The sequence below is a fragment of the Python bivittatus genome, unplaced genomic scaffold, assembly GCF_059951505.1.
Source record: "Python bivittatus isolate LINGU-HERP-01145 unplaced genomic scaffold, Pbiv_v1 ctg000020_np1212, whole genome shotgun sequence".
Lineage (NCBI taxonomy): Eukaryota > Metazoa > Chordata > Lepidosauria > Squamata > Pythonidae > Python > Python bivittatus.
Genome location: NW_028277030.1, coordinates 31,089,906 through 31,105,209, shown reverse-complemented (window position 1 = coordinate 31,105,209; position 15,304 = coordinate 31,089,906). Strand labels below are relative to the sequence as shown.

Here is a 15,304-nt window from a genome sequence, read left to right as displayed (position 1 = left end):
TTTGTTATCCTAATTGCTTTAAATTTCAGTATCAGCTATTTTTCTTAAATATATTGCATTTCTCAAATATATTGCAACTCTATGAGACTTCTGTTGTTTTTGTTGTTTTAAAGCTCATATATCTGCCTCAGTGCAAAAATGAAATGTCAACCCAGTAGCTGAAACTAGTACATCATCTTGTTGGAACTTGCCAAATGTTTACCATTCCTGCTCTACAAATATTAACACTTTTTGATTCTGCTTTGTATACTTTATCATAATGTTCAGAAAATTGAAAGCACTTATTTCTTTGTTATTTTAGGAGACAGCTAGATTTGTGACTCAATTTCTAAAACATAAATCATTGGATCACTTTTTTTTTTTTTTTGGCAAAATTTTGTATTAGATTATGCTATGGATAGAATCCATACAACTTTATTTTGAGTTACATTTGTAGCTTTATTTTAAGTCTAAATATTTTTTTCAAGCTAACTGGAATTACTGAGATAATAGCACATGCTTGCTGCTACAGTAATACAATGTGTTCAGAAACTACCATTTCTGTGATTTCCTAATAGATGTATTTTATATACATTTTTAAGTAATTGGTTCTAAGAGGAAATAGTTGGGGCAACAACAGCAGTACCAATGGGGCCAGATTTTTTCTGCCTTGAGGGAAGGAAAGAGGATGTGGGATGAATTCTTTCTGAAAGATGCAAGTTCTTGGTGAATATCAAGCAGTGTTGATCCTCTGATCAGCAGCGTAGCCACAACTGAGCAAGTTGAGCATTTTGCTGGGACAGCCTGGCAATGGACGATGGTGCCATCACCCTCCAACCTATAAGCAAGTAACTCTGCATCCTCCCCATGCTATTCTTCATGCTATTCAAAGGGAACAGGCAACGTGGGGAGTCTTGGGTCCCTAATGTGCTGCCTGCTGAGACAGCCTGAGACAGCAGCAGACCTTGTTGTATGAGTCAAGGGCCTTTACTCAAGGTTCTGCTGATGCCATATGGCAGGGAGAGTCACCACCACACTGGGGATGGCTGGCTAGCTGGAGCACCCTCTGGGGTGGGAGTGGGGCCTGGCTTGCCCTGGGGAACAAGTGGCTTTTCCTTGAGCCAAGGGATGTATCTGCATCTCCCAGAAGCATGCATGCAGTGTCTGTCATGTTGTGTTCTTTCCGTACACGCGCATGCACAGATGCTCAAATACTTCATTTTTTAATATATTCTACACCACCTGACTTCAAAGACTCTGGGTGGCTTATGGTAGTCAGAAAGCACTAACATAAGTAAACAATATTCACATAACCTATATTATCTCATGACAATATAATAAAATGCAATCTTATAAAAACTCCAACCTATATCACAGACCACCTATCATGAATTACCAAATGCTTGCTGGAATAGGATGGTTTTCTCAGCCTTCCAGAAGGCTAGTAGGTTGGGGGCACCACATACCTCAGGGGATATGCTGTTCCTTAGTGAAGGACAACTTTTAAGAAGGATTGCCTCTGATCTCTAATCCCTCTGCATTACATGGGGAGAAGACCCCAGCTTCCCCTTTTGGTAAGAGCACACAAGATTATAGAAATGATCCTGGAAATACATGGGGCCAAACCATGTAAGAATAAAACCAGATTGATTACCAACAACAGCATTTCTGTCTTGCTGAGTTTCAGTTTAAGCTTGTTTTCCCTCAGCCAGGCATCAGCTCAGGACATTCATAACATCCCCAATGGTACGATGTTCTGCCATGATATATTACTCCAGTTCTGACTGCCAAAATAGAGAATTCATTTTCTAAAAATTGTTGCAAATGCAATAAACAGGTTAGAACTTTATTTTACACTTGGTGGCAATGTTGTAAGGCCCAATAATTCTGGAAAATGATTTATAATAGTATAGAATAGGTTTTAAAGGTGGATTTTTCTTTTCGGCCCATTATCTTTTAGGGTAAATATCGATGATGGTGGTGGTGGTGGTGATGATGGTGATGTGCCATCAAGTCATTGTTGACTGTTAGCAACCATTCCTATAATGTGTATTGAACTGGCTTTTCTCATGGTAACAGCTGCTAGGATACTCTATTCTTCTTATTGGAAAGCACTAATAATTCCTTCTGTAGAAAAATGGCAGATTAAGATATGAGAATATGCATTAATGTCAAAACTAACTTCATATTTAAAAAACAAATCTGATATGCAATTTAACCTCACGTGATTATGTTCTATCAAGTCATTTTTGACATAGATTTTCTCCATGACGATCTAACCTTAACCTGGTCTTTCAGGTCTTCCAACTGTTAATTTAATGTGGAAATCATTTTTGAATTATAATCTTACAAATAGGTTTGTACTATATCCAAAGTCTGAGTTTTCCTAACAAAAGATTGTAACATTTACATGTTTCCTTTTTCCTTTTTTCCAATTTGTTAAATTAATTAAATTTTTCAGACCAGGTAGAACTTGTTATATTTTTTGTCTCAGTTAATTTATAAATCTCAGTTAATTTATAAATCAAATCGTACTAGTTATTGCTGTCACTATACAGTAATATGATTCTAATATTAATTTTAACACTGATTCCAACTTTTGAATCGAGATATTTTGATATATAAATTTATATCAGCGGAATTTTTTTTTCTTGACAGTTTTACAGTGCTTCTAAACCTCCACTTTGTTTACAAATTGCTTTTTTCTCTTTTTTCTTTTTTCTTTTTTTCTATTTATATTTGTTGTGTGTGTGTGTGTGTGTATTTAAATTAACAAAAGGGGAACACTCTTTGCACAGGGACAACATTGCTTCAGAGTGGAGAATATAAGAATGAATATATATATATATATATATATATATATATATATATTTAAATTAACAATAGCATTAAAAAAAACCATCCCTGGTAGTGGTGATGGAATGGGATGATCTGTGTGTGTGTGTGTGTGTGTGTGTGTGTGTGTGTGAGTGAGTATATTGCTGAGACTTATATACTGCTTCAATTTTAAAACTCTAAGCATCTTACATAAGGCATACTGGTACTTTATAATCATGAATACACAAATTATAATAGTAACTCACAAACATCTATACTATTCACCCAGCATTCCCTATAGCCTCTCTTCTCACAACCATGGAAGAATGTTCTCATAATTAAGCATTCAGCCCTTCAGTTACTGACTGATCTCTGTGAAAAGCAAGGCCTGTATTAGTTTTTGCAATGTTATGAGAGACAAGCCCAAGCTATTTCAAAGTAGGGAAGCCCTATGTAGAAAGGAAAGAGGATGATATTGACAGAGAATGGGAAAATTTGTTTCCAAAACAAGCAAAAGGGGAAGATTGCTTAAGTTCAAATGGTGGGGGAGGATTAGGAAAACATCTCAGACAGACACCCCTCTAATTCACATGAATATAAAAGAGGGAGGAAGGGAAGCAGAATCAGACTTGCAAGATTATGTTACTATAGCTAATCTATATAAAGGTAGTTTTTAGACTGCAGTCTATTTCTTGGTCTGGTCTGCCTCATAGGGCTGACAACATAATAGATGATGCTTTCAGCCCCTTCCTATCTGTTAACATGTATTGAGCATGGAGAACTTGCAAACACATCACAGGGCATTATAAGTAATAACCATCACCTTGAATTGCTCTCAGAAGCAAACCAGCAGCATCATAATAAGACAGGTGACTTCCCCCGGCAGTTTCATGTAGATGCTGAATAATACACTGGCCCAGAAACTAGAATGGGTTATCCAAAGTGCTTGATAGAATTATTAATGTCACACTGACCTTGGCTTTCACTAATGTACCCTTTGGAGACATTGTAGAAGGAGAGCCATGTTAGTCTATATAAATAAATAAAATCAGATGCAATCTGGTAGCACCTTTTCTGACTAACAAATTCTATTAAAAGGTATAAACTCTATGCATCTGATAAAGTGACCTGCAGTTCATGAAAATATGCCTTTTAATAAAATGCATTAGACAGAAAAGGTGCTCCTAACCTCCTGATTTTTTGCTACCCTACCATACAGGAAGCATGATCCTGTAGAAATTTCCTCTTGGTTCTCAACCTGCTTACAAAATATCCCGTGCTGGACAATTATTGAGTACAAAGGCTGGAACTATGAAGTACCTGAAGCCTAGTTTACAGAATTAAATGATTATCATTCTTTCTAATTCTGTCAGGGATGGAATAATTTTGTGATTATGGATACAACCCAAGATAATGGCAAAAAAGATCAGCTCAGCCATGTATCTCTTGATAGCAGTGTAGATGAATGCCTAGTCATAAAGACACAAGAGTACTCTGGGGGCTTTTTGGAAGTAAATTAAGTATTGTTAAAAATAATGGACTGGACATATCGGAATAAGTCCAAGCATATGATGGAGCTGCAAATATGAGTGGATCGTATATTGGCGTCCAAGCTAAAATATAGCTCAACATCCAAGAGCTACATATGTCCATTTTGCTGACCACAACCTCATTCTGAATAATGCCATGCTAGCTGTCCCAGTAGTGAAAAACTTCTTTGCAGTTGTATAATGTCTTTATAATTACTTTGCACATAGTATGAAACAGTTGCATTCATGTTTCCCAAGTATGACATCTCAGTCCACAATTGTCTGCTGAAGGCATTGTGTGTAGCAAGATAGTCAGCACATGTCAGGCTCTCGTGCCCATTCACACCCACTGCAGAGATACCCACAAGATGCTGACTGAGATCGTCCTCCTGGGAAAGAGGACGAGGTAACAGAAGCTCTGAAATCTCCAATGGAGATGTTCCAATTTATCTTTTTGACTATGCTGCTCCCAAACATTTTGTAACTATCAGCTGCATTTCAAAATTTGCAGTCAACACAAATTAACCTAAGCAAATCTGCAGGCCTCTAGCAATGAACCGCAAGACGCCAGAAGTCATACAACATCATGTGTGCTAGTGGCGTGCCAATGGCCCAGGTTTGGGATATATCTCAGGAATTTCAAGACCGACATGCTTGATAATTTTTGTGAGAATCAAAGACTAACATCTGCAGAGGGCCAATTTAGAATAAATATGTTCTTTATAATATTAGAAACAGCAACCTCTCAAATAAAATGTAAATCTGAAAAAAGCCATTTTTACATTGTGTATCCTGCTGAAATCATCAGCAACTGATTAAGAGTTGTATGCAGCTGGAGAACTGGTCAAGAAATACAATCATGATTTTTCAGACATGCTTCCTGGACTCTCATTCAAGTTTGTGTATTAAATTTATAGACCACCATAATCAAATGACTGAAATCTTATATTTCTTTGAAAAAAAAAAAAGTTGCAGAATTACTTATAATGGAAAACCGTTGTCTGTTACCAAGTTTACTGAAATGTGCATCACATGCGTACATTTTTTTTAATCATACCTTTGATAGTGACAGCTACAGGGAGGTTATTCTCTAAACATAAACATATAAAAAATACCTGAAAAGCAACATGTCATAAGAGTGTCTAAGTGGTTTGAGGTGAGATTAAGGTGCTCTCAGCAGAGAATGAGATGCCAGAACACTGGATATTCCAATCAGTATATTTGTAGATGAAAAAACATGAAATAAACACTTTTGAGTGATCCTTTACAGCCCTGCTGTCATGGTCGTCCTATGCACAGGGCCAGGGATTAAAGGGCTGGGCCTCCATAACTGTTCTGGTTAGGTCAAAGAGGGTGTCCCAGCTCTGATGCCGCACAACACACAAATTCAGAATGGATGCTCTGGCCAGCAGACGACACAGCCCAGACACAAGAAGAGAAAGGAGAGGGGAAGAGTAACAACTTGGTTTGTGCCATTTCCTACTTGCCTGCATGGTAGATAAGCTGCTGCTGCCATTTAAATGTTTAAAGATTTGGTTTGGGTTGTTAGCTTGAGGTGTTGTTTATTATTATTCCACCCTATGCATATTCTCAGTCAGCACAGTATGTGCCTATTCCCCTCTAGCTATAGCCCTAATGCTGATGTCTGTTGATCAGTATTAAATGAAGAGAGATTTCATGGATAAAGTTGGTGGGGATCTGTGGAAAGATCAAATTAAAACCTATTGGTAATAAGTTAAGTCAGTCTAGAAACTTATTAGTAATAGCCTTAATGATTTGCCCCTCAACTTTATGCCCTAGTGTACAATTAGTATATAGTTGATTTTGAACTATTTAAAATATCCATTGAATAATTAGCATGCTAACTCATTTTAGAACTTTAGCCTCTTAACCTGCCAAGTTTATCAGAGCACTTACCAGTTTTGATTGTCATTTATTTATTCATACGAAATATGCAGCATTCCAGAGAGGCAAAATACAGCTTTACTTTTTTTAGTTTTTCCTTCTTCATACATAATTGCTGTCACAAAGTGTTCATTTGTATATGAATAAATACACTAAACAAACAACCCAACAAGCCTGAAGCTACAAGTTTCTTGTGTTCTTAATTTTTTATTGCAGCATGAGACTCAATGCCAAGCCATTAATTGTTTACTTAAAGGCAAAACTTGCTCCCAATGAAGTCATTGTTCCTATTTCAATTACATGAACTTAACCTTGCCAAGCCTACATTTTATATTTGTGAAATATCTATTTGTTTCCCATGTTTATGTTCATCAATTTGTCACCCTATACTTATTGTAATAATACTTATAATGTATTATTACATTAAATAATGTAATATTACATTATTACACTTAAAATGAATTGTGCAAAAAAGGAAAACATTCATAAACAGTGGCTATCAGGAAGGCAGAATTAATAATATATTCTTTAACTTAATCATAGAGTTCTGCAATGCAGTCCTATTTGCACATATGCAGAAGTTGGCTGCATTTAGTCAATTCCCATCAGGTTGTTGCTTGTACAATGAGATTTTTATCTCTCCTTTTTCCTACTGCAGCCTTTTGGATTTCAAGAATCTCTCCCAGGTATTGGAGGACTCTCAAAAGCATTTGTTTGATGGAGTGTAAGGGGCTGTAGCTGCAAGGTAGAATTGTCAGAAATCACATGTATTCCCATTCTCTCCATATTGCATCAGGTCCACAGTGTCTCTGCATTTGGAAGATAAGATACATTTCTTTAGCTAGGTCTTTAAAAGTTAATAACTTAAGACTTGCAGTTTTAATCTTGTCTATTTATATTTTCATTTTGTTGTTGCTAAACACCCTGGCTGCCCAAGTCCTGTTGTGATGCTTTGTGTGTGTGTGTGCGCGCGCATGTGTGTGTTCCTGAGAGGGATGAGTGAAGAATGCTGGGAGTGCATGCCAAGAGTATAGAATTCCAACAGCATCGCGCAAGGTGCGAAGGTCACCCTGCTGTCCAGCTAAAGCAAGCAGGCACCCATATAGGGCACCAACAATCTGCAAAGATTTTGGAGGCAGACAGTCATTTTAGAGGGCAACATTAAACCATTTCTGTGTTTTACCAAGAACAGCACATTATCATCAATCATTTTATGTTTTCTATCAGAGTGCCAAGTGATGGACCCCTCATGTAAGATGGCACTCAACATGCTACTGAGGAAATTCTGAAGATCTTTCAGAGTCCTAATGGTGTTTATAATGTGGCTAAATTAAAGCCTTCAGGACATCTAGTTGCTGATTTTGCCACGCAGGAAGAGAAAATCCAAACCTGCAAAGACAGAATTACAGTGGGAATGTGGAACATAAAAAGCATGAACATGGGAAGGCTCAACACAACAAAAGATGAAAAGAATCGACTACACATTGATATTTTAGCCATAAGTGAATTGAAATGGTTGGCACTTTCAGTCAGAACATCATGCTGTTTACTGCTTGGGACACAAAAAGCAAAGTAGGAATAGCATTACTTTCATAGTGAGGAAGGCTATAGCAGTCAGTGACCAAATAGTATCAATAAGATCTCATGGACATCCCTTTAATATGGCAATTATCAAAGTTTAGGCTTCAAGCTCTGATGTGGAAGAAGAGGAGGTTGATGAGTTTCATGGTCATCAGTTTTAAATTGACAGAACATGCAAACAAGATGTGCTGCTTGTGATTGGAAATATTAAGGAGAAAAACATTTTTGAAGAGAAGAGACAAGAAACATCATTACTATGACATCTATAAAGATATCAAAGGTGGAAACAAAGATGTGGAAATAAGGAAAGTCTTCCAAAAAAATCTCCAAACTCAGAAAACCTATTGTTGTTCTTATAGCATCAGTGACAGTAAGGGAAGGTGGTTTTGAGAACTCTGATATCCTCAGGAAAAACACTGTGTGTGTGTGTGTGTGTGTGTGTGTGTATTCATTCATTCATTCTCATACTATCAATGATAGTAAGAGAAAGTGATTCTGAGAATTCTGATATCCTCTGGAAGAACCCTCCTGTATATTTATGGGATTCTGGTTCAGCATTATAGGTTACACCCACTCATCCCCCAAACATTAGCTGTTTCACGGTTCTTGAGGGACACCTCAAGATGCAGCCTTCCTTTTATCTCCACTTAACTTTGTATTTATCTTATTCAAAAGATCAAATCTGATCTTTCCATCTTCTCCTGAGTGATGCTTCAGTGGCAACTGTGGCAATGATGAGGCAGGTGCTGGGATCTGCCAACTCTTGTTCACCTCTTTTGGCTGCTGCAGGTACAGCCCCCCTTTGATTTCCCTCAGTGGCCATCTTGGCTGGGTAGTAATGCCACTTAGCCATTGCTTGGGTTCCTGACCTATATATGTCTAGTGATCTCATGGGAAAATGTTGATTGTGTGTAAAAATTATCGTGACATACAACTTGAACAGCAACAGAACTGGCAGAAGTAGTGAGTCCATCCTCCAGCATCTATTAGCTGTCATTAGATAGAGAGGAAAAAGCAAGAGAAAGCATAAGGATAGGCAGGCAAGAAGGAGAAAGTCAAGTAAGCAAATGCAAGTGGGAGAGTAAAAGAGAGGGAGGGAGGGTACAAGAAACAGATAAATTAGAAGACAGGTGTAGAATGAGCATTAGAGCAAGAAATATGAGAAAGATAAGCTGGTGACAAGGAGTGCTATACCAAAAGAGAGTGATAATCAGTGATTAGTGATGGAATGGGATGGGTTTCCTCATAAACTAAAAGAGTCTTTTCTTTCTAACATACCAAGAAGTCTCAACCCACCCTGCTACTGCTCATGAGTGGGAGCTTCCTAATAAAGCAGGAGAGACAGAAAGCTGCCATCAAACCTGTAGTTCAGGTTTTGACAGGTGGCTAAACTTGTCAAAACTCACCTGCCTCAGTTCACATTAGGGAGAACAATTGGTGAATATTTTTACAACTAGCAGGAAGTCCATCAGTTGCTAAATCTCAGTTTGCCCAGTAGTAAACTCTCAGGACAGCACACTCTGAGGGAGAATAGAGACTACATATGCGGCAAGACAAATTACACTGGAGTACTTTTATGCTGCTTCAAGGATTGGTGGCAAGCATGTTAAACCAGTGGTTTGGATAACTTCCAAATGAAGGCATAGCTACTATTGCAAGAAATTACCAAAATCTCAGAATATTTATGTTCAATACTTCTTCTCCCAAGCACATTGTTAATCAAGTATCAGATTAACAAATATTTGATCTCATTTTTATTTTTATTTTTATATATATATATAAAAATGAGATCAAATATTTGATTATTATATATATATATATATATATATATATATATATATATATATATATATTAGTTTTTAGTTTTAATTTTAGAAATGAATTCAGTTTTCAGTCAGATAACTTTTCATTGGAGATCATCAAAAGCTCTATTTGATCAATAACATGCATTAGATATAATAGATACTAATGTAACCATGATAGTTCTTTACTGCAAGACAAATCTTCAGAAGACTCATCTGAACAGCCATCTTCAGTTTTAGGATATGGGCACACAAATTGTAGATGTCACAGTTTATGTAAATAGTCTGGAAGATGGGACTGGTGTGTGGAATCATTGATTACAATGCAATGTAATTAAGAAATCCTGGAAATAATATAAGTTGCTAGGTATAATATGGAAATAGGGACTTCAAGGTAGATTTCACTGAAATGCTACATCTTCCTTAGCAGCTGCTCTTCAGGCATAAACATTGAAGTCAAAAGGGAGATTTGGGGACAAACAAATGTCTGAACCAAAGAAAGAAAGAAAGAAAGCTTACCTAAAGCCTGGATTGGGCAGTTTCTCTGTCTTCCCCTGATCCTCAAGCTGACATAAAGATTTTCCCACTGCCTACTCACTACTGGGCGTTAGGGGGATAGATCAAGATTTGAATGAATTGGTGTCCAGAATGCTGATGTGTCCAAGCCCATTCACCTAAGACTTCTCAGGAGGAAATATTTATTTATCTTCTGACTCAGAGAGTGGGTTGAGTGGCAGGGTGACATTCTTTGTCTACTTGGAGAGAGGAAGAAAGAAGAGCAGTTCTGGCTTTTTTAGTGACACAGGGAGAGGATACTTCTCATCCTGATAAAAGTTTAAAAAGTTATCAAAATGTGATAGATGCAAACTGCCTCTCCTTCCCAAGTGGGGCAGGTGTCCAGCCCTCTACAAAGAAAAAGTTGAAGAAAAGCAAAGGGAAATTTTCTGCCCTAATTGTATACAGGTAGCTGAAAGTAGAGATCTTGCTCAAAGTCTCACGTTACAACCTTTACCTTCCTTCTAATAAATACTATTAACTAGATTTCTTGGATTCTTGTTCCTTGGATTAACTGTTTCCAGTCCAGACTGCAAGGAGGATAGCCTGCTATATGCAAGTAAGGAGTACAGCAACCCTACTTTGTCTTTTCTCACTATGGTCTATAGTGCTATCTTGACCAAAGCCACCAGACTTTCAAACAAAAAAAGACATTTTCGTCTCTGGACATTAGCACCACCTCAACATCTACTGTAGTAGTACAGCAAAAATATATATGCCAGACTTGAGGTTCCAAGGAGCATCTTGGACCTTGATAAACCTTCATTTCAGCCATTCAGGTAAAACTTGATCCATTTTTTCAGGTACAAGTGCTTCCATAATAAATGGTTTTTAGGTTCTAGTAATTGTTCCCAGAGTTTGCAGATTGATTTCTGGATGAACCACATTCCAAACTGTCCAGTAGTTTCTACAGTATCTCTAAGGTTATGCCAGGAAGTCTACCTCCTTCTACAAAAAAGAGTAGTTGAGAGCATTCCTCCTGGGGATTGCACTCCTTCTTTTCTAGGTATTTTACTATTCCTAGGAAGATGTGTGAGAATTATAGAGGTTCAGAATTTCAGAATTATACTGAACCTTCAACAGTTGAACTTCTGAACACAAATGAGAACTTCTCCATTTTACCTATCATTTGGGCAGAGTCCCGTTTATGGAAGCCTAACAAAGTGGGCATAGTCTTCTCATGTATATTGATTTAGCCACCTTCTAGGATCAGTGACCCATTGACTGATTGTTGAACATCTTTCACTTCACTAGCCTAAGATACATGACATCTAGAGGCCAGAAATGAATTATATTCAAGGAAGTGGGAGTCTCTGTGAATTATACCTTTCCCCAGAAATCCAGGAGAAACTTGCTCTGATCCTTTAGCATTCACAGGACAAGTATGGGAAGAGCTGGGATTTGAGAGTCCTTTAATAGGCTTACATAAATGTACTTTAGTGACAATTATATATCTCTGGTACATTTTCACTAACACTGCAGCTGCAAGTCCTCAGAAAGTCATTTCTGTTTCAGCATAAGCCTTTCTCTGGCTTTGGTGATCTGTAGGAGACCCAAAAGCACAAAAATCCAGAATAGGTATCTGTGCTCTTTATTCTGTCAGATTTTACTTTATCACATAAGTGAGAAACAGAAGCAATACAGAAAGAAGGCTAGGCACAGCTGTAAATGCATTACACAAAAATGGGTTTCATGTTTCTAACAGAATCTTTACCCAGCGGATGGCCCCTCTGAGAACTGGATACAGCAAATGAGTGTAGTGTGAAGGGAAAAAACCTGGGTTCAGCTGAGTCCCTCCGAAGACTTGAGTGCTCTAGGACGATATTGTTATTCATATAAGAACCTTTCATAATGTACTGTTAATTAATTATTCTATTTTAATTAATATTTATTCTTTTTTGCTGTAAACTGCCCAGAGTCACTCTGCAGTGAGACGGGTGGTGACAAACTTAAAAAATAAATAAATAAATCGGTATACCTCTTTCAAAACTTTGGTGGGTCTTGTCTACCCAGTTCTGATAGTACCATGGTTTTTGGTGGACAGCTGATTTGTAGAATCTTGGGCGGAAATCTTTAAGATTCTTTAATTAAGAACACTGAATATTCTTAATTAAAGAAATAATAAAACTAGGTCCCTCACTATAGAATGTATGCTCTGTACGTGCAACACACGTACTTCATCTTGGCCTCTCATATACGGTAACTATAACATATATTTGTGCCCCCAAATCTATCTTGCTGTTCTATGTTGCTCAGTTTCCCATAATTACAGGGAACTGTAAGGGCACATTCCTTAAAATAGGTGCTATTAATGCACACTCTGCAATTTCTGTGCTGTAATTACTACAATAACTTTAAGGTGCTGGCTGTAGGGTAAACAATCTGAATTTATGGACAACACATATAGATCTATGCATGAAAAATGTATTAACTAGATTCTCCACAGGAATTATGGTTATATTTTATTCCTGGCATAATAAATTGAAATTAATTTGTAAACATTTTTATCCACTGAAGGTGATACATATGGGGTGGGTGAATGAGAGGCTCCAGGGAGAAGATTCCCCACAACTATATACATTCAAGTTCCTGGCACTGAAGGGTTCATCATTCTATATTTTCAGCACACCACCGGTAAGCAGCTATTTTTTAAGTGTGACTATAATTGATATTATTTTTGACAGCTAGAAGGTGCCCCTTCACTTTCCATTGGATAATGAAGCAAACTGGAATTTACAAAAGAAAGTTCACAATAACTCTTTCAGACACCTTTCATCTTTCCTCCTCATGCATAAAACATTGAGATCTATGAGGACTGGATGATTGTATAGAATATTTTTTTATTTTGCAGCTCAGTTTGAAGCTCTCGTGGCTAGATCCTCAGACCTAAAGTGTCACCAGCTAATTCCATTATACTGGAATTTGAGGCGATATGCCAGCTTTGAATTCAGAAAACATTTGAATGAACAGTAGGTTTTCTTACCTTTTCCCCATCAACTGCATTGCATTTAAGGGTCACAACTCAAGTATCTGCAAGGAGATCATTTGATGTATGAGATTCATGAAAATTATGGTATAAGTCTGAAAAAAAGGCTTAATACAATTTCCCGAAGAAAAACATACTCATGACTCTCACCAGAAAAAAGCCCCCCCCCAAAATCACTGACTCATTTACATCACTGCCCTGCCCACTGTCCCTCGCCCCCCACCCCAAAGGTATGAAGTGCTAATGACAATGAAAGTTTGTCAGCCCTGGTTTAAAGAAGAGAAAGACAAGCTAAAATGGCAAATAAGGAAGATGGTGAGCTAGAATAGCTCTATCTCATGATATTTATTGTTTTGCCTAATAAATGTGTAGGGAAATATTAGATAGAAAAATTCATTAATATGAATGTTAGGCAATTCTGTGTTTTATCAATGCATTTGTCTCCCTTTCACCATCATTCAGAGAGCAAAATTGTTATATAAACATCAAAAGAAGTCTAACTCCCACGCTTAAGAAATCAACATTCTGTTTCAATAAGATAAATAAGCAAATTGTGCAAACCAGTGGTTGATAAAAATAAATTTAATCTATTATTTTACATAAATATATATATAGTTTATCCTTAACTAAATAGTTGATGCTTTGAATCTCTGAGGATGAAAAACAGAGTGTGTGGTAATGGCAGTATATTTGTGGAAAAGTTACAGACACTCTGGTTAAAAACATGATGAAAACCTAAGGAAAAGCTAGGTACAGTATATATTGAGAAGTAGGTGGGTATTCAGTATGCTGTCACTGCATACTAGGGCTGGACTCTAAAAGAGCCACACAAGGTAAAATTACAAAGCTGCTTTAACAATTCAAAGAGGTTGCTTTGCATGTCCACCCACATGTTACAGAGCTTGACTTTGTACAGTCCTACAAACCACTTAAACTCTATAATATTTTTCTGAAAATGTCCAAAAGTATATTGAAAATTATGAGAGCTAGAACCTTATCAGCCCGTGCCTAGAAAAAAATAAGGAAAATAAATAATATGAGGATGGGAATATTATTACTGCTGACCAAATGTGACTTTTTTTTCATTTGTTATATTGATTTACATTATATCCAAGCAAAATTAGAATAATATTTTGCACTCAGAATATATTTAAACATTTTGAGATATAGGTGAGCAGGTAGGAAAGCAACTTTTTGGAAGAAAAAACACATCTCGTTTCAAGTTACAAAACGTTTATTTTTTTGTAACTAGCAGGAGTTGTTTGCTATCTTTTTTATGCTCTTAAATAAAAAGCATAAAATAAAGTTGGATGTTAAATGAAGTGGGATGACAGGTTCTTTCACAATTTAGAAAAGGGTGTTCCCTATAGTACCCATTGACCCTGCAGTGTGACGAATGACCAGCAGGTGGCAGCAGCACCAAGCCTTTGTTGTCTCATCTCTGAAGCTAAGCAGGGTCAGCCCATTTAATACCTGGAATGGAGGCAGTTTGGGAATTCCAAGACTATGAGCTAGACTGGGTAGTTAAAAAAAATAAAAAAGCAAACCAGCTAACTGGAAGAAAGCAACTGCAAATCACCTTCATATGGTGGCAAGGAACACTGCACGACGTAATTATCAGGAGTTGAACTCTATCGGAGGCCATTTTTACTTTTACTGTAGGGAACACAAGAATATCTTAACCGCATGATAAAGATACATGCTCCATGTAGACTATAATTGGGTTAGAAGTGCATTTTACTTACATCAGAATGCTATATATCAGGGTTCCACAACCTCAGCAACTTTAAGATGGCTGGTTGAGGAACCTTGTTATGTATGTCTAATAAGAAGAAATTTCATTGAAATTAATGGGATTTATCCCTCAGAAAGTGTGCACAGGTTTGCAGGCTTCAACTTTGTTAATGCAGCGATAAGGTACAAAATATATTTCTAAAACACTTTATTTATTAATGCACGAGTTTGTATAAATAATTTTTAACCTACTAAATGTTGTAATTGGGTCATTATTCAAAATGCAAAGTAGCAAAACCATTTAAAGACTAAGATAAGCAACAGTTGTAAGAAAAGCAACAAAGAAAGCCACACCACATCCTGAATTTTAAAAAGACATTTTCTTCTGGTGCCTATAATTCATGTAGCTGTTAAGC

The 15,304-nt window shown here is 36.9% G+C and overlaps 1 protein-coding gene across 1 annotated transcript in view; it reads left to right on the top strand.

Annotated features, from left to right (window-relative positions):
* The window catches only part of SNTG2 (syntrophin gamma 2), a 170,384-nt gene that overhangs the window by 112,755 nt on the left and 42,325 nt on the right, over positions 1-15,304 (top strand). Inside the window, exon 12 of the mRNA XM_088150145.1 lies at positions 12,686-12,802. Coding sequence (XP_088006271.1) covers positions 12,686-12,802 — 117 coding nt within the window. The remainder of the gene's footprint in view (positions 1-12,685; positions 12,803-15,304) is intronic.